This window comes from Daktulosphaira vitifoliae, unplaced genomic scaffold (assembly GCF_025091365.1).
Source record: "Daktulosphaira vitifoliae isolate Bord-2020 unplaced genomic scaffold, ASM2509136v1 Scaffold_4, whole genome shotgun sequence".
Lineage (NCBI taxonomy): Eukaryota > Metazoa > Arthropoda > Insecta > Hemiptera > Phylloxeridae > Daktulosphaira > Daktulosphaira vitifoliae.
The window spans coordinates 19,372,408-19,400,352 of record NW_026099575.1 but is presented as its reverse complement, the minus strand read 5'-3'; the positions used below and the strand labels follow the sequence as shown (position 1 = coordinate 19,400,352).

General features: G+C 25.0%; 1 protein-coding gene across 5 annotated transcripts; it reads right to left on the bottom strand.

The window, feature by feature from the left end:
* Positions 1-63: 63 nt before the first annotated feature.
* LOC126906018 (uncharacterized) lies at positions 64-27,236 on the bottom strand. Of its 5 annotated transcripts, none has more exons than XR_007704163.1 (9): positions 26,824-27,236; positions 22,560-22,666; positions 16,755-16,906; positions 13,533-13,708; positions 10,456-10,658; positions 8,485-8,614; positions 7,203-7,343; positions 1,522-2,712; positions 64-1,060 (listed from the first exon to the last, which is right to left on the bottom strand). XR_007704163.1 is itself a non-coding variant. In XM_050686237.1 (9 exons), exons 2-9 carry the CDS (start codon positions 26,870-26,872, stop codon positions 2,189-2,191), a joined length of 1,482 nt encoding a protein of 493 aa, XP_050542194.1. In that variant the 5' UTR covers positions 26,873-26,988; positions 27,097-27,236; the 3' UTR covers positions 64-2,188. The 5 variants fall into 5 exon arrangements, 4 of the variants coding, with proteins under 4 accessions (XP_050542194.1, XP_050542193.1, XP_050542192.1 ...); XM_050686237.1 differs by having other exon boundaries at positions 64-2,712; positions 26,824-26,988; positions 27,097-27,236; XM_050686236.1 differs by having other exon boundaries at positions 64-2,712; positions 26,824-26,973; positions 27,097-27,236.
* Positions 27,237-27,945: the final 709 nt, after the last annotated feature.

The following is a 27,945-nucleotide window of genomic DNA, read 5'->3' as shown; positions in this document are numbered from 1 at the left end:
ATTGAATTTAATGAATACACACAAAATAATAGTAATAGTATATTCTTAGAATTAAAATGCAAATGATAAGAATACGTTTGTTTTTATTATGAAAACAACATTATATATGTAATATATTAATATTATATATGAAATAAAGCTAACAAAAAAGTTATACAAGAAAGCTGAAAAGTTTGTTTCCAATTCAACACATAACAAAAAGCTCATTATAAATTTAAAACAAATGAATATTTGCCTACGCATTCATTTGGAAAATATACTGTTTTTACTAGTTATGGTCAATTTAGTATGTAAAAATAATATCGGGTATACAAAAGTTTTAATCAATAACTGCGTAAAAGCATTATTTATAAAAAACAGTTGTTCAACGTTATTCATTGCTAAAAATATAAATTTACTTCAAAACTTATATAAAGTTATTATAATGAATAAAAATTGACGGATTTCTTTAAATTAATACTAAATGTCATAATAATTAAGAGTAATTAGAACAACATGAAATCCTAATTTATTTAAATGGCACTTAGTCATGATCTGGATTATTTTTTAAAACGCCACAGTATCTTTTGGTAATAAAAACATGAAAAAATGTAAATTATACCCAGGTTTTTATAAATTATTAAATACAGGTACACTTTAAAAAAATGTTTTTGTTAAAAAATATAACAAATTCTCTAATCATACTTTTCGAACGGCTAAAAATAATAATACAAAAGATTTTAATTGTAACTATGTTTCGCGAGAAACGTTATTTATAATTAAAAATATTCACCTACACTTAAATAAAAAGTGATTAACGAAATATTTGAGATTATTATTCATTTTATATTATTAGATATTTGAAATTGCGCAAGACTACATTTAATTCATAAATGGATTATGGTGTGGCTGGCAAAAACTGTATAGACACAAGTACTTATTATTTTACTTAAATGGAGTATAAACTAAAACACCTCGTCTTATTTGAAAACGCATTTTAATATATAAACTCTATTCAAATAAACCCAACCTGAGGAAACCACAATTATTGATTAAATTCTCCCCGTTTTGATGAAACCATCTGAAACGAAATAAATAAATCAATCAACTATTATTTAATCTCAGCTATTTATCAAAATAATATAAATGTAATAATTAATAATAGAACTGTTAATCTTTTACTTCATTCCTCAAAAAAAAAAAAAAAAATTATAAAAATATTTACATTTGTTTTAAAAACGTGTAAAGTCTTTAAATAAAAATAAATAAAGGGTTGACATTTAATTAATGTAGACTAAATCAACGATAGTTTTCGAAAAAGCTTGCGCTTCAAAATAAATTATAATAAAAGACATTTATATCTTTTAAAAAGATTTGGTTAAATTTAATAACAGTAAATAAAAAAATTGTAAATAAAAAGCAGGCAAACAATGATCGCCTTTTTATTTAAATATTGTATACATAAATACATATAAGTAACAATAATAACTATTTATTGTTATTATTTTTAACGACCAGACGACTATCAAATAAATGTCTAACCATTTTTACCCGGATAAAACCATTTAAATAAACTCATTCTTCTGAAAAAAAAATTAATGTTTTGTTTTTAAAAACTTTTTAAAAGTTTTAAAGTGGAAATGAAAAAGAACCTACAAAAAACACCTAAATGCATAACTGCGCGTACATTTTGGAATAGAGACAAAATGCGAAATCGCTTCCTTTACGTTTTTATACATTTTCAACTAAATGGAAAACATGCCCGGGAGTGTAAACCTAATACTACGCTAAAATTACAAAATTTAACTCAAATTTTGAGCAATAAATATTACATTAGTATCAATAAGAGTAATAAATATAGTCTCGAACACTGAAACACGTTCGTTTTGTTTTCAATAAATCAATAAAAATCATCAAAACAAATAATACATATTTAGTTATTTGAATCTTTATGATAAATAAAAAAAGAAAGAACGCCATTAAAATGAATACCATGGAGTTGCATTTACTCGTTTAGAAAGAAGTTGTTTTCAGTTAATTAATATTCTCTATGTATACTACGATTTTGTGTCGTTCAAGTTGTTTTATTATACAAAATACTGGAAAGGTTTGATATGCTGTGTATAGTATAAACCAAGCACAAATCATATACTCAGTAAAAAAAATATTTTCCCTCGGAATAACAATAGTGTTCTAATTTTTAGTTCGATCATCGCCTTTTATCCTTATGTTTTTTTTTACAGCGAGTCTCTGGTGATTGTGGAGTCACCGGAGCATTTGGTTGATCCTGTAGTCCGGTTATAGTAACCTTTGGCACTGTGAGTGGTCTGAGCAACGATTTTACCATTGGTTTAGTACGTGTATTCACAGGCAACGCTGGACTACTAGCACACAATGCAGCCCCAGTTAGTTGTGTCACCAAGGAATACTGGTTAGCCGTCGAGTCCGGATTGGAGGATGTGCGGAAGGCTCGCTTTAGTTTTGACTTGATCGAGTGACGCTGTGAACCTGATCGTTGAAGACTTGAAGGTGGCTGCATTAGTCGTCCGTTAATTAACAGATGAGGCCCTAATTCGGGATCACTACCCCAACGTCCATAAGAGGTGGTTCGTTCCAACAATCTGTTTCGAGCTAATTTTTCTATGGCGTCTGCACAGTTGTATCGGCCACAAAATCTAGCCCATTGTTCAGCTCGTAGTCCACGACCAGTGTCCCGCATGGTCGGCGAGGCGCCTATGAACATTCCAAAAAAATTATACAAATCAATGACAAATTGAAAAGTAACAGATCAATGGAAACACAATTTTTATTAAAACATTTAAGCAACACAAATCGATATATGATAATGAATAATGGCTAAACATTAAAAAGTACATAATTGATAAACACATTGACAACGATTTGCATAGTAATAAAAACATAGTAGCTGAAACATTATTTTTGTTAGTTATTAAATTTTATTAAGTTTTCAATACGAAAAAACGCATAGAAAACTAAATTGGAGTTTTGAATCAAATAAAGAATTATTAATAATATAAACTTTTCAGGTGTGTTCTTAGGTAAGATGAAACATCTTAGTTCACAATATGCCAATGAATTAAAAATAAATTAGACAAGTGCAAACAAACAGAAAACAAAAGGTATTTGTCTGTCATTGTATATTCATATTACTTATTGTTCATATAAAAGTTCATAAAAAGGAAAATAATTTAGTTTCGTTTAATCAGCTGAGTTCAAAACATACAACTTTCAATAGTATACAAGTATTACATTCATCATATAAACAAAATTTGAATAATAATCTTAAAAGTACATTTAAAAAATTATTATTATTTAATTTAGAGCATCTGTTAGAACTAGAAAATTTATGTATATTTTCTAAAGCTCATTTTAATCAATTTTAATTTACTATGAATTAAAAAAATTATAGTTGTTTGAGATATTGAGTTTTAAAGATTGAGATGTTTAAAATACTAATACAATTTAGAATTTAAAAACTATAAATCTAACGATACAATAATTATAAATGTCAGTGAAATACATATGGTCCTTTACATCTATTCGCAGAACATGTTAAGGATAGGTAAACATCCTACTTTGTGCCATAAAGTTATTTCCACTAATCAAGCTCTATCTTTTTAATTCGAGAACTTTATAAAAATTTTATATTAACTTTATTGTAATATTATACATAGTCTTCTGAAAAATTATTTATTTTAAAGTTCAATAAATCAAACTTCAAAAGTTCAATTCGATTAAAACTTTAAGCAGAAAGTTACATTGCATTTAAATAAATTGTAAATCAATACTTTAATAGTATTATAATGAAAGCTTTTTTGATTAATATAAATATCCATGGCATTAATTATCATAGAATGTTTTTTTTTAATAATAATGTAATTTTAACTTCTCTAATTAAAGAAATCAAAATTATTGTTATAGCTACTAAAATATTTTATAAAAGTAACCAAGTGAAAATACACTATGGAAAAATGTATTATTATTATCACATTATTAATATTATGTAATTATTACCCGAAATTCCATCTAATGACACTCACACATAAATATATCTATTAATATATAAATGAATAATTGTTACCAGTGTTACAGAAATATACTATCAACGTTTATTTGCAAAGGAATTGTATTTTATAATAAAATGCGTAGGGTGAAAAAAATTAAATTTAGTCCGCGCGGGAAGACCTTTCATTTTAAACAAAGAACACAGTACTATAAAGTAGTAAGCGTAATAGTCAATAGTAAGAATAAAAATTGTATTGTGGTTCTCAAATGTCTATGTATACATTAAATTAGTTAATACTTAAATTATCTAGAAGATATGAAATTAATTTAGAGAGTTTATTTTTGTTACAACATATTATTAAATATTTCTATCATTTTAATTTTAAATTGAAAACATTTATAACATAATGTTTTTGACATAAGCTAAATAAGTTTTTCAATTTTTATCTTTAGAAAACAAATTTTTGTTTTCAAAAAACTTGTAAATTTATTCATTTTTTTTGAATTTAAACTAATTTTAACCGAAAGTTAAAAATTTCGTTATTTATAAACTTGCTTTTGTTTTTACTATTTCATATTCAAATTTATTATTAGAGCTGAAATTTATTAAAATTTTATAAGATATTTACTAGAATGTCATGCTAACTTTTTGATAATTTACCTGCTTGAAAGTATACACTTGATATTTTTTCTTTTTCTAATAAAATTGTCAATAATATACTTCTCATCATTTACTAAATTAATTATAATACTTTGACAAATACTATTATTTTATATTGTTTTTTATTTAAAACCTATTCTTTTAATTAAAATAGATTAAAACTAATTTAAAATTAATTCATAAAATCACAAAAGTTTGTATCATATAGGCTTACATCAACAACATGATTAAAATCTTATTATATGTTCTATCGATTAGTAAATGATTAATTATCGGTGTAGTGTGATATTGAACTATGTAATAAAATTCAAGGATAACTAAAAGGAATTAAAAAATTTGTAAATATCTAAAAGACTATATTAAATAAAAATAAAATGAAAAGTTCTTCAAATTTGTGATGTTTTTATACAGTTGTATAAATATTAAACAAAAAAGCAAATGTTATGATTTTTTTTTTTAAATTAAGATATTCATATATGTTCAAAGTAAAAATAAGTTTTAAACGTCTAATGTTATATCTACGTTAGTTGATAAGTAAAATCAAATATGAATGTAGAAGGTCAATGATGTTAATTATTGTCATTTGGTTTTTTAGTAAATTAGTTAACAAAAGTTTAATAATAAAACAAAAGAAGATAACTAGCCTTGTGAGGCTTTGAAATCATTTAAAGTGAACGTGTATAATTTCAAACCAAATTTAGTAAAAGAAAAAATAAATAATAAGATTTCAAATTGATTTTTTATTTTTACAGTTTTAAATGTAGCGTGCAATATTTTTTTTTACTAAACTTACAATGCATCACAGCTTTTCACAAAATAATTTGTTTAAACATTTTAACTAAATCTTAAATTACCAATCTAAACAATCTAGCCAGGCCTTTTTTGTTTTTTTTTTAGCTTATCGCATGGTCATATTAGCGCCAAGAAACATACTATTTATAGTAATAATTTTTTAATTGGGAGGGTGGCTATAGCCCCTTTAACCGTCTCTTGGCTACGCTACTGAAATAACCCATATAAATATTTTTAAAACACAATTTGAAATAGCTGAGGTATTTACCCTGCGCAAACGGCTGAGTGTTAAGCCAAATATAGCTGACCAAACGTATGATTATAATCATACGTTTCGACTTTAAGCTAAAATTATCTGCTTTAATATTTAATTGATACTACCTTTGACACTTTAATTAATAATAGAAACTATTTATGTATTTTTTATAATTTTAATCTATTGCACAGTGTTAAGAATATTTTGTATTTTTGAAGAATAAAATGGTTTGAAACAAAAGTTTGCATAAGTGTACGAGATGAAAATTTTGTTTGTCAGTAAATTTTCATTTACTCGTGTTTTTACGAAAATAAACATTTAGTTAAAGTTTCCAATATTTACAATCTACACAGAAGATATAAACGTTGTGTCAACATTGTTAAAAATCATTGCGAGTTCAATTTATCACGACATTACCTTGCCAACTAAATTTTTAGGTTTTTTAAACTACCAAAAATATGTTATACTTGGGTTTTTTAATACATTAACCAGCTATTAATATATAATGTAGATATACTAGTTCGTAAGTTGTTATTTTTTTCTGTTGTCCAGTCAATAATACAATTAATAATGGAATAAGTTTCATTAGGAAATTACGTTAAAAAGTGTTAAGAAGAGAATCATACTGACATTAATATAACATAACAATATTAATAAAATAATAATATGATTTAAAGTATTCTGGGATAAAAGTGCACATCATTTATTCTATCACATATGACTTGTAGTATATGATAGTTACAAACAATTTTATTGAATTTACTAATTTTGCAATTCAATATCATAAAATTTAATTGTATGAGTGATAAAATAAGTGGCCATTTAGTAATACATTTTTAATAAATGAGATAATTACATAAAAATTGGAGTAAAAATTATTAGATTAATTATTCAAATTTAATAAAATAATGTATGAACTTCATTTATTTCAAAATAAGTATAAATTGAATTATTTTAGAGTGACGTTCGACTTTAACTTTAAATCAAAACATTTTTTTTTTAATTCCATGTCATAAATTGTGCGCGGAAATAAAACTATGTCATTACTCAATATTGATTAATGAAAATATTATATATTCGATAAAAAAAAATTCAAGTCGTATAAAGTTGTTTTATAAACTTAAAAAAGTGTTCTTAAAGAGTGAAATATAACAAGTATGAATATTTTTTATAATTTATTAAATTTAGTTGGATGATTTTGTAACAATTAAAAACACATGCAAAAATAGTTCAATATTTGATATTTATCCACCATTTGTTCATAGCTATAAAGTAAAATTATTCATTTCAATGTTGGACTCATACCTAAGTTTATTCAATTATTATTTTATCACATCTATGATTTTGGTAGATTCTTAGCCTGTAAAGCTGCCGGCTACATTGCAATCATATTATAGTTCTCTACCAAGAATAAAAACGCGTTTTGAAATTTAATTAACATGTAACTTAATGAAAAGTGACGTTGGAACAATTTTATATGTGTTTTACCTGCGTAAAGTAGGAACTTGGCACATTTGGTACGTCCCTGAAGGGCAGCCTTCATTAACGGCGTGAAACCTAAGCAGTTGCGGGCATCAATCTCTAGCTGCAGACAGCTGTTCAACAACAAACAGACGATCTCTGAATGACCTGGAAATGTCTGGATTAATGCAATCGCTAGCATCATATAATATTCTAATTATCTTAAAAAATAGTATTGGGATTTGAAGGACTTGACGCGGAAATGGCATGTACTGTATGAGTTGTTTATTATTCTCTCATTTATCTATTTAGATAAATGAGAGGATACATGTTTATGTATTAATACATTGGTACACATACATCATTTGAGTATTTCTGATTATTTCTCTAGCCACTGAAGTAGTATGAATTTCTAGACAGCAATAAATGCGCTGTTAGAGGCAATTTGAATTTTGCTAAAAACACTCTTGTGGAAAACTTTTGTCACTTTTCAAACATTATATAGGATTTTCTCACTTGAATCTCAAAGATCTTATTTTTAAAGAGTAACTTTTATATTATAATAAAATAGTAAAGATCTAGAGTTCAATTTTTATGCAATTAATATATTTTAAGTATGTATTGAATAACTCTAATTAATTATATTTCTTTTACTAACTCTATCTCCACAATTTAGTGAACGAGTTTTCCAACAATAATTGACATTATATGAACTTTCTTATATAAACGATTTTAGTATACGAAGGATAGCTAAAGTGTACAAACAGACATTCTATACAACGATGAATTTTGATATTTTCATACTGTTATTTAATTAAAATAATTTGCATCACTTGCATTACAATGTTACAATTAAATAGAAAACAACAAGAAATCTAAACAAAATCATGGGCGAATATTAACTTCTCATTCAGTATAATTTAATAAGTCGGAAAATCTAGAGTATATTTTAAATAAAATAAATTTTACGATCATATTAAAAAATATTCCGTTGTCAATTTTACAATTCATGCATAACATTTTGAAATAGTTCTTGTTGTGAATATAATAAAAATAACGTAATTGTTTTTCATTGAAAAACAAAATTGAATTACAGTCCAATAAAAATCCCATAAATTTAAAGCATCATACATTTTTCCCAAACTAATATTTAATGGCACCATGAAGGTTTATCTAGATATTACCTAGGATAACGTACCAACTACTTGCTGTATATTAAGTAGAAACAAATTTGCATTTAAGACTTCAATATAAAACAATTTGAATATTCTAAAACTAATACAGATACATAAATATTAAAATATCTTACCCGCTTGTGATGCAAAGTGTAATGGTGTGTTTCCCTCATTATCTGGTTTATTGTAATCCAGATCAAGCACTTTAAAAAGTTCTTCAATTAAATCTACACTACCACTAGAAGCCAAATAGCTGAGCAATGTCTGTAAATATAGCAAATAAAATGTTTGCATGTTTTAAAAAATATTCAGTAACTGTTTTTATTGTTATTACATACAAAATATTAACTCTAGTCTTAACATTTCTGAAAATTAGATAGCAAGTCATGATCATCTGCAGTTTATTTTAGACATTTTTTATATTTTTCCAAAGTATTTAAATGCATTTATGATATTAAAAATGATGAAATTCTAAAAGAACTTTTATTATATATATCATAAATTTACTAAATCAATATAATAGTACAACGATTATAAGAAGTAGAAAAATTAATATTAATTTAAATAAAATAACTAAAACTTAAGTTTTTAATAAAAGTTATTAAACCCTAAAACTTTTTAAAATTTAAAACTAAAATAATTTAAAAAAACAAGTAAGCATATTTAAGTTACAACGTATTAAAATAATTAATTAACGTATTTATCTATAGGTGATTTGCGTACATGTGTGTTTTTATGATAAAAAACATAGGATAGAAAATGGGAATACATCCAAATTGGCAGTAAAATTAATTTTATAAAATGTTTTTATTTTTACGTAAAGCTTAAGTGTTGTATTTACCGTGTAAACAATAAATAAAATACTATGCAATATGAATTAAAACAAAAATATTGGTAAGAATAATTGCATGAATTTTTCAATTAAACATTAAATAAATATGTTTTTCATAGTAGTACGTGTTTTCATGGTGACATGTGTCATAATTACTGAACATTTTAAGTGGGATTACATTATTCAAGCCTTACTGTTAGACTCTAATAGTTTCTTTCTCTACCGAATCACCCAAATTATTATGTTGAATTGTCCAACAATTTCTTGCTTATATATACAAAACACTTGTAAATATCAACGATATACAATAGATGAAATAATGAGGTAATTTGTTTTTAATCTAACAATGTTTATATAATATAACAAAATTATGAGGCTACGTCATATGAGTACAATCATGAATCCTCTGTATAACACCATTAAAGATATTTAAAGTCAATCGACTATGCCATCTTTTTATTTTTAGAAAAACCTAAAACTTCATATGTTTAAAGAATAAGTTAATAATCGTTGTAATGCCCTCTAAAATGTCCGAATACTTTCACACTAAAATTAATTTTAAAATGAAAAAAGTGTTTAAAATTTGTTTTATTTTGGTTATCTAACTACAACTCTTAAAGTTGATAAATGTGAAAAGTTTAGACTTACACATATCAATTGTATAACTGTATCAGTAATTACTTTTTGAAATTATATATTTAATTATGAAAGAATTTCCTAAATATTTGACATAGTATTTTTGTAAAAATATAGATATTCATATTCAAATAGCTTATTATTTAAGCATAATAACGAAATTGAGGAATTAAGCATCAAAATTTTAGTTTATTTTTTATAATCTCAATTTATGTTCAACAGCACTTTAGGGGTTTCCTTTATTTCTTAAAACATTAAAGATGATTTCCACGTCGTTAGTTGAGGACAAAAGAATTTTTATGATTCGATATAACATCAGAATCCAAAAGCTATCTTATCCTAAACCGGAATCAATGCCCCATGGATTTCAAAATACTACACAGTACCACAATAACTCACCGAACTAGAAAGTGAAAAAGTTCAATTTAACCATCGTCACGGAAACATCATAAATTGTTTTTTATTACTACACTGTAAATCCCTCCTACACACAATCAAAAACATATGACACGTTTTTGCTTACACGTGTGACAAATGTGTTGTTCATTGAAATAAAAATTGGCGATGGTCATTTCTTTTTCTTATTGTTTTGTAAATAGAAAAAAATTTAGAATATTCTGACACTGTCATAACTCACTCTGCCTGTTGAATCAGTATCATTTATATTGTTTTTGAAGAACTCTTCGTCGTGACTGGCTAATGTATTTGCCACAGTTTCCAGGTTCATGTCACGCGCAGCTTTCAAAATATTCCTTATGCATTCAGCTGGGTCATCTGTATCTACTAGTCCAAATTTAGGAGGTGACCGAACTCGTGGATCTGGGACATCTGGTGTCATGTCTATGGATATAAACCACATACGTAGTAAATAATTATACAAATATAAATAACAACAAAAATTAAAATTTTCGGATAATTATAACTATCAATTTAATAAAACTAATTATTTTGGAAAAAAAATTATTTAATGACACAAATTTATAACAATGCCGTTTTTTATTACGCGAAAAATAACAAGGAAAAAATGGTATAAAAGCTTAACATAATCCGAAAAAAAAAATAAACACATCATAGTAAAATTAATACCTTTTCAGCTTCGCATCGAAGCTAAAACAAGGGATGGCATTGTGAATTATACCTCCATGTTAAATCAGTTTATCCCTTCCAGTGGATATTATTTCATATATAAGTCTATCATAATTGCATGAATAATATACGGCTCACTAATATCCAGTTTCTCACATGCCATTAAAATGAACTATCATATTACCCAAAACATTATTAGGGTTTTAATTTTTAACAAAAAATGAACATTTTAATGCTGTAATATATACATTGCGGCGTAATTTTTATTTTTTAAGATATTTTCGAATTAAACCTAAAATAATACTTTCATCGCTAAAAAAGAAATATTAAATATTTTTAAAAATCTCTAAATGATAATGGTTAGTTCAATTATTAAACACTGAATAATAAAAGTTTATTTATAAAACTACTAATTTCAATCTGAAAAAGAAAAAATTAATAACAATAAAAAAATTAAATTTAAAACTTTTTTTATTATTCAAAACATTTAAAATATGTGTTTTGTTTAGTAAATTAATAGTTAGAATATTTACTTTATAAATACATAAACTTAGTACTGATTTTTCTTTTAATTAATATATATGATGTTTTCTTGCTATAATAATTATTATTGATAAATAGATTGTAATTTAGTACTATAGAATCATTAATTAATAAATTCAAATCGTGTTATCGCACTTGTGTTTACTGATTAATGAACTTAATTGTGTTCAAGTTGAAACGGCTTAGAAGACAGCTTGTATGTGCCTATGCATATAATATAATAAAGTCGCATGGCCTTAGCTCAAATAAAAGGAAACCTTTTCACGGCTTGCGTGTTATATTATGTAAGAGTCAAAAAGCAATTTTAAAATATATTTTCATTCTATTTCTAACATAATAGAAAGGCGTCTAGAAGAGATACATAAGAGAATGCAGGCCAAGTAAACAATATCTGTGTGTGCTACACGAATGTTAAAAATATAATTTCATTAATACGCGATAAAAACCAGAAAGGCTATAGAATTACTCCATTTGAGATGTATCTAGAGTTAATCTAACGGAGTTTATACATATATATACATATACATATTCCATTTTTATTAAACACATATAAAAAAATAACTAAATTGTATCAACATGATATTTTTTCTGGTTCTAACTTCTGATTAACCTTTTAACTTCACATTTAAAAGCTTAGAACATTTTTACCATTTTAGTTTGTTTAATAACAACATTTATTTATTTTATTTTTAAAAATTTAATATTAGTTTTTAATAACAACAAAAAATATGAATGTTATTACCACTGTTAAGTATACTCGAAACATATATTGACGTACAAAAATTTCCAGATGAAATTACTTGTTTTTAATTGAAAAATACAAACAAGTGTAGATTTAAAATATTTTTTTTGTTTAAATGGTGTATTGATTATGAACTAGTCACCGTAATCTACGAATAGCATTAAAACTATCAGAAATATTTAAAATAAAATTTTTAATCTAAAAATTGCACAAAAATTGTATTAAATTATAATTTATACATTTGCCTTTAAATAAAACAATAATTAAATTAATCTTCCTAACTGGAATTAAAAAATAAAAATAACTTAAAGTTTGCAAACTAAACATTTAGTTTAGTTATAAGTTTAAAGTTTTACAAGATAAAATATTCTCGTTATATGCCTTAATGAAAACAAACTTGATTTCTAAATTATAATCTAGTAATAGCTTAGCCTTTTCATCTTACATAATCAATTATACAATTAATTTTAATTATTTTTGTTCCCACAGTTATTAATTTGGTTCAAATAAATTCGAACTTATTATTATACCATTAGCAAAATGACCTATTTTCCATGTGGCTATATTATTGATTCTTGATTAACACAATGATTTAAAATTAAATTTACAAACTTCTTTAATTAAATTATTATTTATTATTGAGGCAAAAAGCTTATGTTATTTTTATAGAACATTATACCACGTGTTTTTATTGGTATATATTTAATCTGTTTACAATTGTTTAAAAGAATGCTAAAAAGTTGTCACACGCCGAAAGAATAGATACCTCAACTACTAGTTGGAAAATGTCCAAAAAAAAAAATTATTCATACAAATAAACCATTATACACAGTTTTATGTAGTTAGTACAATTCTAAACTCTAAAAAAGTAAAACAATTAAGTTCTCTCATAAATTTTTATTCAAACTTGATTATTATCAAAGAGTAATTTACAGAATTTTCATTAAAAATGTGTGCACAAAAATTTGTCCTCGCCTTTATCCTAAATACTTGGGGTCGACCAACACAAATATAACCTATTAAATAAAATATTATTTTCAAATGTATACAAGCAAAATTATTTTTTGAAATTAAAGTATGATAATAGGTAAGAAATTTCGCAATAAATTTATTTTTGATAAAATAGTTCTTCTATTCTAAAATTGGCTTTGTATATTTCATCAATAAAATTTAAATATCATGAAGTGAACAGAAAATGTTATTTGTATTACTCAATGAAATTAATAAAATGAAAACTTTCTGTGCATAATATTTATTATTAAGATTTTGAAAACTTAATTAATTAGGTCTAACTAAATAGATTTATAATAAATTAATATTTAATAATATCATAAATCACTCACTGGCAATTCGATTCGGTGGTGTGTCATATATGGTGATCTCAGGAAAATTTTGATTTAAGTTATGTATGCTCTCTGCCAGTCTTTTGTCATATGGAGGCGAGTCGAAAGTTACCGTGGCCGTCGTACCGCCAACTTTTCGCACCGCATCCAAACTACATTCGTTTGCTGAGTATCGCCTTTTAACAGTAAAAATAGAGCACTTGTAAAATTAAAAAAATATAACGATATCGATAGTGTAGAGTTTAGGAGGACATCGTTTCAAACTAAAGTGCGGTGTCTTTATTATGAATTTGCACGGTGCGCGTTCGAACGGGTGCACTCGAGTTGGTGTGTGTCTAATTATAATACACTTGGGTTGATGCGTTCTACCGTATGACAAGAAAGACTCTTCTACACATTATACGTTTATATATATATATATATGTACAAAGTTGTTATCGTATAAGCGTTCAGATATATCACGACTTGACGTTTGAGCTGTAGGAATAATCGCTCAGAGCAACCTGAATGTCTGTGCCTGCGATGCGTCTCATCTCAACTTCCGAAAGCTACTCACGTCGTGTCGCAAGAATAATACACACGTCAACCTATGCCGTCACATCAACCTCACGCAAGGTCGACGTAACCAAGGTCAGCTGTGGACAACTGAATGAGGGGTAACATTATGGTGACCAGGTTTGTATAAAAATAAACGCCAAATAGTATTATAATGAAAAACAGTAGATGTGCCAACGATACTTTTACTAGAGTTCTAATTATTTATTATTCACAACTACAATTTTTGTTCTTGACCGGACAAAAAAAACTCAGGTGTTTTTTTTATGCGTAATCATAAAACTAATTAAGTACTTNAGATGTGCCAACGATACTTTTACTAGAGTTCTAATTATTTATTATTCACAACTACAATTTTTGTTCTTGACCGGACAAAAAAACTCAGGTGTTTTTTTTATGCGTAATCATAAAACTAATTAAGTACTTATTTTTTGATTTTTATTCCAGTTTAAACATAAGTGGAATGTTTCATCTTTTGTAAAACTCTTTGATCGATATTTTGTAATATTTTTTAATTGTGAGATTGAAATATCATTATGCGTTTTTTGACGTTGTGTGAAGTCAAAAATTAAGCGTAGTTGGATCAAGTCGCGGATATCGATATTAGGACGTATAATAGTTTGACTAAACTTGGTGATAAGTCAGTTACGAGAACAAAAAAAAAAAACATGGAGTATATTGAACTGATCAGTATTTATTATAAAAATTAACAACACTATGAAAATCATATACTTTTTTGAAGAAGCTGAGCCATTAGGGATTTACTAATGATACGCCGTTTGAGTCTCGTCTAGATCTTTGCTTATGATACTACGAGGTATCGTAAAAGTAATATTAATTTTAGCTGCGATGCCTAGCTGAGAAATTATTAGTTGTGTTTTTTTTTGTCTGTGTCAGTATACACGATTATTTAGTTCCTACTATACCGATTTTGTTCAACGATACTTTAAAACAAAACGTCTCTAGTTGAAGATATCGGAGACATAATTTTGAAAAATTCCTCTAAATTCCCGTGTTAAGAGAAATGTCCAAAAATGTTATAGTCGTTATAAAACAGTCAATGTTGATATTTTAAGTCTTCACTTTATATTGAAATAAATTATTGGAAACTGAACGAATCATTACGAACATTTTGTTGATAATACTTTAGACGTTAATTTTACCGACGACATACTTTTTTTTTTTATACAATTATTAAGCAAAATATATAAAATTCCTATAAATGTTTTTTTTTCAATTTTTTTATAATGTTTCAAAAAATCTAAATTAAATTAAACTTAAAACATTGTGCTTTATAATAAAAAAAGAAAACTTATTGTAAATCTCAATTTTTAAAGATAATTGAGCATTAAATCCAAAAATCATAAAAACGTTTTTCTTTATTTAATCATATATAACATTTTTTAAGCTCTGATTTGAAATAATTTTAAATAACGCAAATATTCAGTAACTATGCAAAAAACTATAAAATCAAACATTTTTACTGAACATTGTATGATTTTTTGCTTAAACGCTGGATAACTCCTAGAAATTTTTATTTTTTATCTTAAAATCAATTGTATTAGTCACGTAAATACGTTAAACTAGATACGTTTTGTAATCTTTTGAGTGAAATCGGTCCGGTAGTAGTAATTGTGTATATTGTCAAAAAAAACTGCGGAATAAAACCAATAGTGTCTCAACTACGCATCCAAGCTGAAAAGAAATATATTTCGCTGTCTTATGATTATGAGTAATTATATTATCTTGAGTTAATAATCATGACATTTTTGGTGTACATAATACACTTTTTTTTTAATTTCATTCTAATACGCATCAGATATCAATCAAAACTAATCTAACATAAAACTACTAAAAAATGCCTCCACTATGCTGGGTCCGACTGTACTTAACTTTTATTATTTCATATGAATTTAAAAATTTTCTTAGAAAAAAATAACTTGAGTACTAATCTTGAAGTAAACTATTTGCTAAATATATTAACCCTATCGATTCTCCGTCACTTTCACAGTAAACCTTGCGTTCTCTACTGCCTACAAACTGCGCAATAAGCTCATACACTTCATTTGAGTTAATTTTTAAGAGGGTATTAGTTTGTTATAAATATAACGACAAAGTAATTACAATCAATAAACGTGAAAGTAATAGTAATGGCAAATATATCCGTTTTTACTAAGAAGCTATCGCTCTTGTGGAAATGGCTTTAGAGTTTTGGTAAATTAAAAAAGTGCTACGAACAAAAGTAATTTTCTAGTTAAAATTACAACAACTCTTTTCAAGTGATTAATATTCTATAGCGTTATAAAAATTTTACTCGCAACGAATACATAATTGTAAAAAATGATAATTTTACTACACATTCGTAACTTAAGCGTTCTGACTGAACTTAAAAATAATTGTTACTTAATAAGTTAAATTATTGATCATTCGAGTACAATAATTGTATATACATAAAACTATTTACATGTTCTTAGGTTTAATTCTATTATTAGCGTTTTCTATGCGTACAACCTTATGGATAAGTAAATTCGATATTAAAAATAAATTAATGTTAAAAATAAGTCACCCCTTGAAATGCTAGTAAAAATAACTTAAGTGCATAATAATTATGTAATCAGTCGAATTAAGTAAAATATTTTCGTATTTAAAGTTTTTAAAATGTCTAACCTGTAACTTAAATAGTCTTCAAGGTCTTCTACACTACAATCGTTTGGGAATGATCCACGAGAATAAACATTTTCGTAAACCGCCGCCACGTGTTTTTGTCCACCGCGTCTTTGACATGTTGACGCCGAAGTCAAGGCTGCAGCTTTGATAGCCTGTAAAAAGAAAATCGATAGTTTTTCATCAAGAAAAAATATTCATAAAGTTTAATAAAACGTGTTTGTATCAAAGTGTACTTTTTAGTATGCAATAGACGCTACTGAGGAAATCATCGTTATTTTTAATGCTAAACCGTTACAAATACATTGTATATTTGGTGGATCATAGATTGATAAATTCGACATAATAATCAAAGGAGCAATGCCAATAATATGAACCAATGGTCGAGTAATCAGTTTAATTATAAAAATAAAACAGTACAGTGTATATCACATTACTCGGACATGTGTTGTAGTACATTACAAACCCATTAACTCCAACACTAAAGTAATAACTTTTACCCACTTTTACTCACAAGTCGTAATAGAGTATATTTTCATAGTTTTTGATTCAACGTGAGCAAATATCAGCACTTTTAAACGACCGTGCCCTAAAAACATTATTAATAATGTACGCATCAGCTGTTTTTATTTTTCATCCCTTTTACTACCCAAATAGTGCCCTGTGATATTTAAGATTTCTCCGCGAAAGGGTATAATCAGTAGCACAAGTGGAGATATTAAAGGATTGGAAAACCTTCTCTTACCGAAATAACAGCGTTTCTAGAGTTATAGTCTTGTTAAACTTATTGTTTTTTTAACTATAGAATTTATGAAAAAATAATAAAAAAAACACCTCCTCAATAATATAATTTATATAATTATCTAATAAACCCCTTCAAATATTATTTCTATATTCTATTTTTAAATAGTCAGCACTAAAATATTAATATATTATAATCGAGAGTTATCCTTGAGGAGTCTAAGAGGCAATTATCTCTGGCATCTCTTAAATACTACCCTGTGTAATAATATTTACTAATTATAAGTCATCTTAAAAATTAGTTGCGATGAAAAAAATCTGAAGCTAGTTCGGTTGGAATCGGCGTCGAAATATTTTATCATATTTATCTGAATGTTGTAGACAGCTATTTTTCTGTGTTATGTATAAAGAAAATAAACACCATACTCATCCACCTAAATTTACTGTTATTAACGTTCGAGCAACAGAATTAGAAAAAGAATTAGAAGTCTGTATTTTTTTTTTATTATTAATTATAGTACTTATTTTTTGATAAATAATAGACGTAAATAAAAAAATGTCGTTGTATAAATATAAGTAGACGTTTTCACTTTAGACATAAAAGTAGTAGATGATTAGACCTGTTACTGATACTCTTTTAACATACATTTATTCAACAGCATTAGGTACATATTTTTATTAACAATAGCAAATAAACAATAAGCGTTTAAATTAAATTATTTTTAACACTATTGCTATTTTGAACTAAGTGTCTTTTGACCTTGTTAAAAGACACTTCAAAATATATTTCCTTCCCGCAGTAAACATAATAGTATATTGATCATTTAAAAGAATTAGTATGTTCTTAAAAACGATTTTGGGTTTAACTAAAATCAATACCACGTGGGTGTTGGAGCTGCCATAATAAATTCATGATAAAAACTAATGTTTCTTGCCAAATTATGCGATAAAAATATAAATCAACTTATAGAAGTTAGTACCAAAGATAGATTTAATTATTTATTATAAAATATTTTATATTTTTATTGGGCCTCTTCAAACTTTACCATTTATTTTGTGCAGTTTTTTCTTTTTAGCAGATTGAGCAAGTCATTTTTAAACGTGTAAAATTAAGTTGGTTTAAAAAAAACAAGTTAATTTATAAGTTACTATATTTTTATAATAAACTCAGTTAAGTTACTAATTATTATTTTTAAATAATAATAACTTTTTTAATTAAGTTACCATTAAATTAGCTTAGGTTTCCATCAAATTAAAAATTAGCCTTTTTAAATTTAACTTAAAAGCGTTTTAATATACAATCGTAAAGTTGTAAAATTGTATATTTGATAAATTATTATTCTAAATAGATCCAATCTCGATTTTTACATATTTGAGTTACCTGAAGCTCAACATATACGTTTGAAAGTGGCCGATTATAAACTTGAAAGACTATTTGAACTCTTTTTATAATAAATTATTAAAGAGAATTTTTTGTTATCTATATTAAAAGAATTTTTTTTTTGGAAAAGAAATATAAATTTGAACTAAATACCATAAAAATTACAAAGAAATCTATTTTCATAATAAAATTAGTGAAAACACTTAAAAATAACATAAATTTATAAATTCTGTTAAAACCATAGAAAATAATTGTCTATGTCTTGAAATTAAGACAACTTACACTAAAAATAAATATAATAATAAGTCTAGTAACTCCGCGAGGTATAATTCATTCATTATTTTAAATTCCTCGGAAAAAATTAATTTATTTCGACATAATGCTAAATAGTTGATTATCTACAAGAACTAAAAATAAACTAAACTTATTAAAAAAATTTAATTCTTTATTTAGTTAAAATTACAAGATGATTGGCCTACATTGAGTTATCTTAAAGATAAAAATTAACTATTTAAATTAAAAATTAAATTAATTTAACTTTTAACGTGTTAACGCCTATGCTTGTAATTTAAGATTATCAAAAAGTTATTATTTAAATTATTCAACAATAACATAAGACGTAAATCTAAACGTAAATGGGTTTTATGACTTAATCATAAAACAAACTCAGTATCATAAATTAATAGAAATAAACTGCAAAAATAGTAAGATATTGTATATTACAAAATATTAATATATTATTCTGAATATGTTACCCAGAAAAGACAAAAAATAATAAGAATTTTAAAAATTTATTTGTCTAGTACACTTTTTTTTACTTTCGTTGATGCAAAATAATATACACTAATAACTCCCATAAATACACTATAGGCCAAATATGACCAGACATCCAAAATATGCAATATCAAATTTCACATTTTTATTATTATTTTTATGAAATGAATTTGTAACTTACTTAGCATGTTTTCCTAAGAAGCAAGAAAATATAAAATAAAAAACATCTAAATACATGAACATACGAGCTTTGTTCACTATATTTGATAACATGTAATATCACATTTGGCCTCAGGAAATAGTATGCTTTTCTTAGATATAATATATATACAATAATTTTCTTTCCAAAAAGAGATGTTTTCCACGAATAAAAACTTATTGAAACTTTTTTGTTAAGTCACCTGAATAATTTTTTTTACTATAAATGTTAAATTTTATTTATCTAAAAATAATGTTTAACAAATGAAAATAATTTTCCAATTGTTACAATATTTCATCAAATTTAAGTAAACATTAATATTAGACAACCACATTTGTACCTCATAAAATGTTTAAAAGATATAGATAAAATAAGTGTTATTGTATTAAATTAATAATACTTTTATAGCCTTTAAAATGACTATAAAAAATAAAAAATATAAGAGACACAAATACAATTTGACCAAATATTCTGGGTATGCTAAAAACTTCACAGACTCATATGATGTTTTTTCATACCGTCTTGCGTTAGTATTATACACAATGTACAGTAAAATCGGTTATTTTGATACAATATTTAAAAACAAATTCATTTTTTATAATATCATTGTAAAGTTGATAAATTCTTGTTTTTTAATCAATATCTTTTATATACTACTCATATGTAAATCCCAATTTAGTTTCCCCTTCAAAAAAAATTATAATAATATTTATAAAATATAATTAGGGAAAATTTTTTCCTAATTCCATAATACATTTTTTTGCTTAATATCCCTTTAAAAATAAAATTTTCTATCAATATTTGGTGATAACGTGAACTAATAAAAAGTCTTTTATAAATAAGCCTCTGACTAGTTTTTACTATACCTAGTTTCGACTGTACTGGATTTTTTTCTAAGTTATTATAAAATTATAATTTTAAAAATAATAATAGAAAAAATGCAGTATTTGATTTAGTTAATTTTAAATAAAAATCAAAATACGAAGTGATCATAAAAGAAATCTATTTTTTACATTTTTTTAAGTGTATAAATTTAGAAGGACAAAATAATTTATATTAAGCCAAAAAGAATAGTTTCAAAAGACAGATATAAAACTCTATGTTACATGGTGTGGTGGAAGACGTGAAAATATCAACACTGTATACCCAAAGGGCACGTAGTCAGCAAACCTTTGTAATATGAGTAGCAATTATGATACGAGTAGTATAGTATAAAATGACATTTTTATCCACGCGAAACAAAAATTTTCCCTAAAGGCCGTCTTGGGAAATGAAGATATATAAGCACACAAGGACAAAGATAAAAAAAAAAAATTTTCTACAGTTCTGCTAATACAAGTGATATTATAAAGATTGAAATATTAATAATCAGTAATTTACCCAAATTCATAGTTATATAAATTATTATTAAATTAATACCATTCAGTTTGTGGAACGTTTCTTATAAATTGAACTCATTTACATTTACGTTTTTTTTTTTTGTCAAAATGAACATATTCATAATAACGTTCATAAAAAAAATCAGCACCATCAGTCCTGGTATAGTAGGCCTCATTATTGACTAAAATCTGACAGTGATTAAAAGCACTAAAAGTGTCAAAAACGACAATTCGATACGATTCTGATAAAGAAAATTCAATAATTCTGAGATTCGTTATTTAATCATGATTTTTGAACAAAATTAAATATCACTAATAATCGAAAAAAAATTAAATTAGAAAAAATAACAATACAAAACACAGTGAATTTTATATAAAAATATCATTTTTTGTTTAACTTTGAGAGCCGTTTACACATTAAAAATAAGTGGATTCAAATTTTTCGAACTTGTAGTGTATTACATAAAATTTAATTTAACATATGTTTAATGAATGCAGTATTTTTGGATCATTTTAATTACGTTGAAAAAGTTCATTTGAAATACAAAAGTTATTTTTGTCTCCCATTTCTAAGAACAGTGACCTTTTATCTGATTTTCAAAAATAAGATAATGAGATTCAAAAAAAAATTGTTAGAACCTCATTTTGGTTTGATTTATTTATTTTTGAAAAAGTTTTGGTAAATTTGCCGATTTGAATAATTGTAATTTTTTAGAGAATTTACCTTATTTGAGGGGATTAAGAAAATTTCGATAAGTTAAACTATATACGATTTGTGATCTTGCGATGTATAGTCGAGACAAATTGATACAGTAGTTGCTTATAGAAAACACGAATGGGTACAATAGGAGACACAAAAAAAACACATTGTAAAATAATTAATACCTTCTTAGCGTCGCATCGAAGTTAAAAGAATTGTAATTATACTACAATTACAATATTTCCCCTTAAAATAGGATACATGCTTATATATCATGGGACAAAACATTCTTAGACTTCTATAACTCTCTATAGTTTGTTTGGAACAAATTGTTACCAATGAAAAATATGTATCTTTTCCTTTTCCTTACAACATATTTTCCCTTGCCTATCCAGGCACATTATATTCCAAAATTACAATCTTTTAATAATTTTTTTTTTTATTTATTTAATTATGTAAGATTTTGTTTTAATATTCACAAATACTAGAATATTAATGACATTTATAAAAATATATATATATATTTTTTAATCAGGGAGTAATTTTCGAGATATGTTCTAGTTTTATTGATAAATGTATATAAAATTATTGATATATGAAAGAATGAATTGAAATTTTTATTTATAATACTCACTTCTTTTGATCTATAACCATGATCAGCTCCACCATTTAATGGAATTTTTGAATTAAAATGAATGGTGGTAGATGTTTTTCTGTTAGAATCGAATGCTGCAGAACGACCTGAAATATTTAATACTTTTAGAAATTATAACCGACACTTAGAGATACAATAACTTTACATTTTTAATAAGTTTCTATGCATATTTAAACTGTACTAAAGGCTTATTAATTTGTTAATTTCAACTTAAAACATTCACAACTGAAAATATGTAAATGTACAGAATCCAAATCATATTTTTTTATCACACTGATGTATTATTATTGGCAATAAACTTTTTCAATTGATTTTTAAATAAACTATAGATTAAAAAAATAGATATTGTATAATATTAATATCCCTGTGTAATGTTTCATATAGATCATGTATTTATCTTGAATGTAATAGGTTTTATGTAAATACATATAGAGTGAGAAAGAAGCAACGAAAATCAATCTATTTAATTGCCATATATAATTTTGTAAACTATCAAGACAGGTAATTTGACTGCAGTTGACAGCCGCTAATGTAATTTTAATCAGCCTGGTTTTAAACAAAACCTTGGCCCTCACTTGACCATGAACTATCAGTATAAATTATTTATACGGATAGTTTGCTATTTTTTCGATGTTCTCTTTTATTAGAACTTTCACAACCAATTCGATTAATTTATGTTATAAATTAATTTTTTCAATTAAATGGAAACACAAAAGATCTATTTGTTTCATAAAATTTACAAAAAAAAATCAATTTTCTTAACTTAACAAAAATAAACTGATTTGTCAAATTTTTAAGAGCTATTATTATATAATTTATTATAAATTCATAAATTATTTTACTGCTATATTTGATTTCCAGTTTTATTTTTACTGCTATTCTATGCAGACTCGGATCTATATTTCTGTTAATATTGTTTATAATAGAATCGTAGGTACAACAAAAACGATATTTTCGTACCTAGTTTTTATGTTTATATCATAACACTTTCATGAGACCCCATATTTTTTAAAACCTACAATTACAGATTTAGTAAAGTATACTAAACATTTTTTAAGAAAAATCTTAATTACATCTATTGGCAAAAGCTTCACATTTTAAAGCAAAATCATACATATTTTTAATTTGTTCAAAAATAAACATTTATTTACCAACCAATGAATTCCAACCAAAATAAGTTGTAATAATTTAGTATTTTTAGGTAAAAACAAAACAATTTCAAAGTATTTCCTTTCATCCTAAAGATGAAAATAGACAGATCCGCGTTTCTTCTTTAAACTTTTTATTAAAAAATTTAATATTTTCCAACATTCTATATCAAAAAATGTTTGTTTATTATTAATGCATAGGCATAAATATGAAAAAGATGCTTCCTTCCCACAACATTTAAGAATTAAATGTATTTTTATGCTAACAAAATTTAGGAAGGGAAAAAAATTAATTTAGCTCCCACTTTTTTTTATAAATTACACAACATGTGTGTTTTTCCATTTAAAGATAATATTTTAAAAGGGTGATAGGGAGATAGGACTAAATTTATTTTTAATATTATAGAACATACAATACTATTAAATTCTGAAAATAAAAAATAGTATTACGATTTATACTTTTAAAGATATTGCATGAGGCATTGTTAATAAATCAACTTGTATATATAAAAAAAAATTGTTTCACTATCTAACTTCTAAAATTAAAACAATATAAACGTACATGAGCGACTGCTTACTTGAAAAAATTAAATCAGCTAACATTTTTTACTTTTTATAAAATTTTAAAATTGTAGAAGATTTTTAAACCAGCGTTTGTAAGTTACTTTTAAAGAACTTGTTAATAACATACTCATGCTTAATTTTATAAACACTTTTCCCATGTTTGCAGAATTATGTCATACATAGAGCTTCAAAATAACTATGACACAAATTTAAGTATTTAAAAAACTTTATATTCACAAATGACAAATGTAAATTTTTAAAATACTTAAGTACTGTAACCTTATATAAATATGAATAATATTCAAATACTTAAAATTTAATTTATACAGCAATGTTCATCCTAAATTATTTTGTCAAATGCAGGGCAGGGTTGTTAAAAACAATGTTTAAAAAAAAAATTTGTTTAAAACATAAGTAAAAAATTTAGAACGTCCCATAAGATCAATGTAAATTTTGAAGTTTTGGTGTTTTAAACAAGCAGTATTTAAAACGTAACAACCTTGGTTAAATGTAAAACAATATTCTATTAAGTATAAATCTTCTGATAAACGTTAGGCCCTAATTACACGCAGGGTCTAAAAAAAGTTTTCCAGTTGACCAACTCTTGGATCCGGCACGAAATACGAGTCATGAAATACGCTTATAATCTAGAATTATATAAATATATTGATATTTTTTTCTATAATAAGAGAGACAAAGATGATACTTTAAGATAAGATTTTTGTTTTACTGTTTAAATTATAAATTTTGGAAGTTTACAAATAATACGCACAAATAAAATATATTTAAATTTATATATTATGTAAAATAAAGAAAATTAATTTTGTACTTTTGAACGTTACTTTTTAAGACTAATTAATTTACTGTATTGATTTTTTTTTTTTAATATTACTTATGTTAAATTTATTTGAGTAATATATGAATGGGACTATTAAGTTAAAATTACAAAATAAATGTTATGTTAAATCAAATTTTAAACTTACTTTATTATTTGTTTAAACATAGATACAGGTACAATATAGAAAATTTTTATTACATTTGTCTTGGGCTAAAAAAAGTTGTGTTCGAAATATGAGGTGTGAGTGCCCTTTCAAATGTCATTAGTTCACTAAGAAAAACTTCAATAACCTTTTTTATTGTACTAAACAGTAACATTAAAAAATACTGAAAATATAAACATATTTAATAAACGTTATTTCTGATGATTTAAATATGCATTATTTTTTACTATCGAGATAGATATAATTTAAAATCTTTTGCTATGTCTAATTACAAATAATAATTATAATGTTTCTAGATACAAAGAAATCTAAATGGGCAAAAATCTCCAAATTTAATGAATGAAAGGACAATTTCAGTAAAAATGCATACATTGAAAGTAACTTCTTTATGAATTTGATGCAATAAAAAATATTTTTTGAACTTAGAGTTTCGATTATATGTATTATTATAAATAGATAAAATTTCATTATCAATTACTCGAATTTACTAAGGCTGTATAAGTTAGAAAAAAGGCAAAGCGGATAGCTTAAATTTAGGAGCACATAGTAGTATAAAGTATTGTGTTCCCAACATATTTTAATATTGTACAGTGATCTTAAATTGTAAATTTTGCTATTGGAGTTAATTTTATATTAAACAGTAATAATAAGTTAAAGCAGCCATTTTAAAAATTAAAAATTATTCACTTGTTTGAGTATGCCGATAAAGTGAATATTGTATCTCATTTCAATTTATTTCAACAAAAGTTATCTTATACAAAAATTAAAAACCACTAAATATCATTTTTTATAAAAATTGAAAAGAAAATCATTTTGGTATAATTTTTAAGCATTTTGATTAGTATTGAATTTTTTTAAAGTAAAGCAAATCGGCAAGTTTAACGTCTAAAGTTTAATTAATAAAAATTTCCGTTTAAACCATCCTGTTTTTAAAAATGTATTTCAATATAAAGTAAAAATAATAAAAATATCATCATTAACTGTTTGTTTCATAACAATTTTTGGGAGATTATAGCGTTGATAGATTAACTAGATACGTTTTGCAATATTTTGACGTATCATTAAGCAAAATACCAAAAAAAAAAACACGAGAGTAAACAGACGAAATTTGAACAAAATGTTTGAGGAATCTAACTTAATTTCTTTCCTTCTTAAAAATATTTCTATATAAATTTACACGCAATTTTCATGATTTGTTTTTAAGAGGGCTGCAACAGAATAGAAGGATAAGCCTCCTCTAGACTCTCCAAATTACGCCAATAAAAATGCTAAAGCCTATAAATAAAGCTAATAACTTCTCAACTACTAATCGAAGCTATAAAAATAAAAATGATCAGAAGTAAATTTTGTTTACTTAGTTGTAATTTTTAAAATCTAAAATTTTCCCTTTAAATGTAAAGCTACAGAAATTTTATAACAAAATAGCTATCCACCTTGATGAACACCTAGTTTTATTAATATAGATTGTTTAAAACTTCTAAAAATTCTTATAAATTATAAAATTTGTGGTTATTTCAATTCAGTACTTACATGGATTTGGCGTAACTGTATGCAATTTATACGCCGTGAAACCGTACATAGTTTAAGAAAAGATGATCTCTTATAGTTCTATTTATTGAGTTTCTTAACGATGATTGTTATATTTGTTTATCTCTATTTTACCGGAAGTTCTTTTTCTTTCTACGGAAATTATTACTGGAGAATTCATTTTTAGAAAAATTATACTAATATATTTTTTTATAAAAAAAAAATTGTTTACACTGGAACACAGGTACACAAATAAAATATAAAAATTTAATGTACCGATTTTTATTCCTAGTGTTGATCTAAAAGTGGAAGCATTCAAGACATCATCGATAACACAGATCGTACAGATTCACGTATGCCAAATGTTAAATTTATATGCCGGCCTGTTACTTATTGTTTGTATGTGTATACGGATACGTTACGAAAAACAAACTGTGTTTTCACGAGGCGTTTGGGTAATGTGTTCCGAACTTGGCCGACATTTCGCGTTTGCGTGATTAACACTATCAAGTTGAATGAGGGGAGAATTTCTAGACAGGGAAGCGGCAATATGAAGAGGAGACAAAATTTTCAACGATAGCAGAAACATTAAATAATGTTTATCGTGGTTCAATACATTATATAAACACAGCTTAAAATGAGAAATCAGAAAAATGTTGCTTGTGTAATATATCATCTTAAATTATAACTTTATAATTAAAAAGAAACATAAAATCGTATAACATAGTAGACATATAAAATAAGACTAGAAAATTTACTACAATTTATAACATTACACAATCGTTTAAAAATCAAATGAAACATTGTTTAACATTCATTTAACATAGAACACTCACTGGAAAATTAATTTTGATATTACATTAATCCACAATAGTTCAACCGGCCTCTAACTTCATGCTCCTGGTGATCCTAACAAAAAAATTTAGCATGATAAATATTTGATACAGTTCCTAAACAATATCCATAAATGTAATCAAGATGACTCAAAATTTAACGTACTCTCTTCTCAAAATTAGCGATGCTGAAGAAAAATTTAACATTTTGAAGAATTAAAATTTTACTTTAGTCTCCATGAAAATTTAATTAAGTTAAAAATAATTGACCTACATTAATTGTGTCAATGCG

What these genes read in the sequence shown, in the direction of transcription:
- LOC126906018 (XM_050686235.1), bottom strand. Translation starts at nt 26,872, where the DNA reads ATGTACGGTTTCACGGCGTATAAATTGCATACAGTTACGCCAAATCCA. An exon ending in ATGGTTATAGATCAAAAGAA is followed by an intron (nt 16,907 to 22,559) that starts GTGAGTATTATA and finishes TTCTTTTTACAG; the next exon opens with GCTATCAAAGCTGCAGCCTT. An exon ending in ACACTTTGCATCACAAGCGG is followed by an intron (nt 7,344 to 8,484) that starts GTAAGATATTTT and finishes AGACATTTCCAG; the next exon opens with GTCATTCAGAGATCGTCTGT.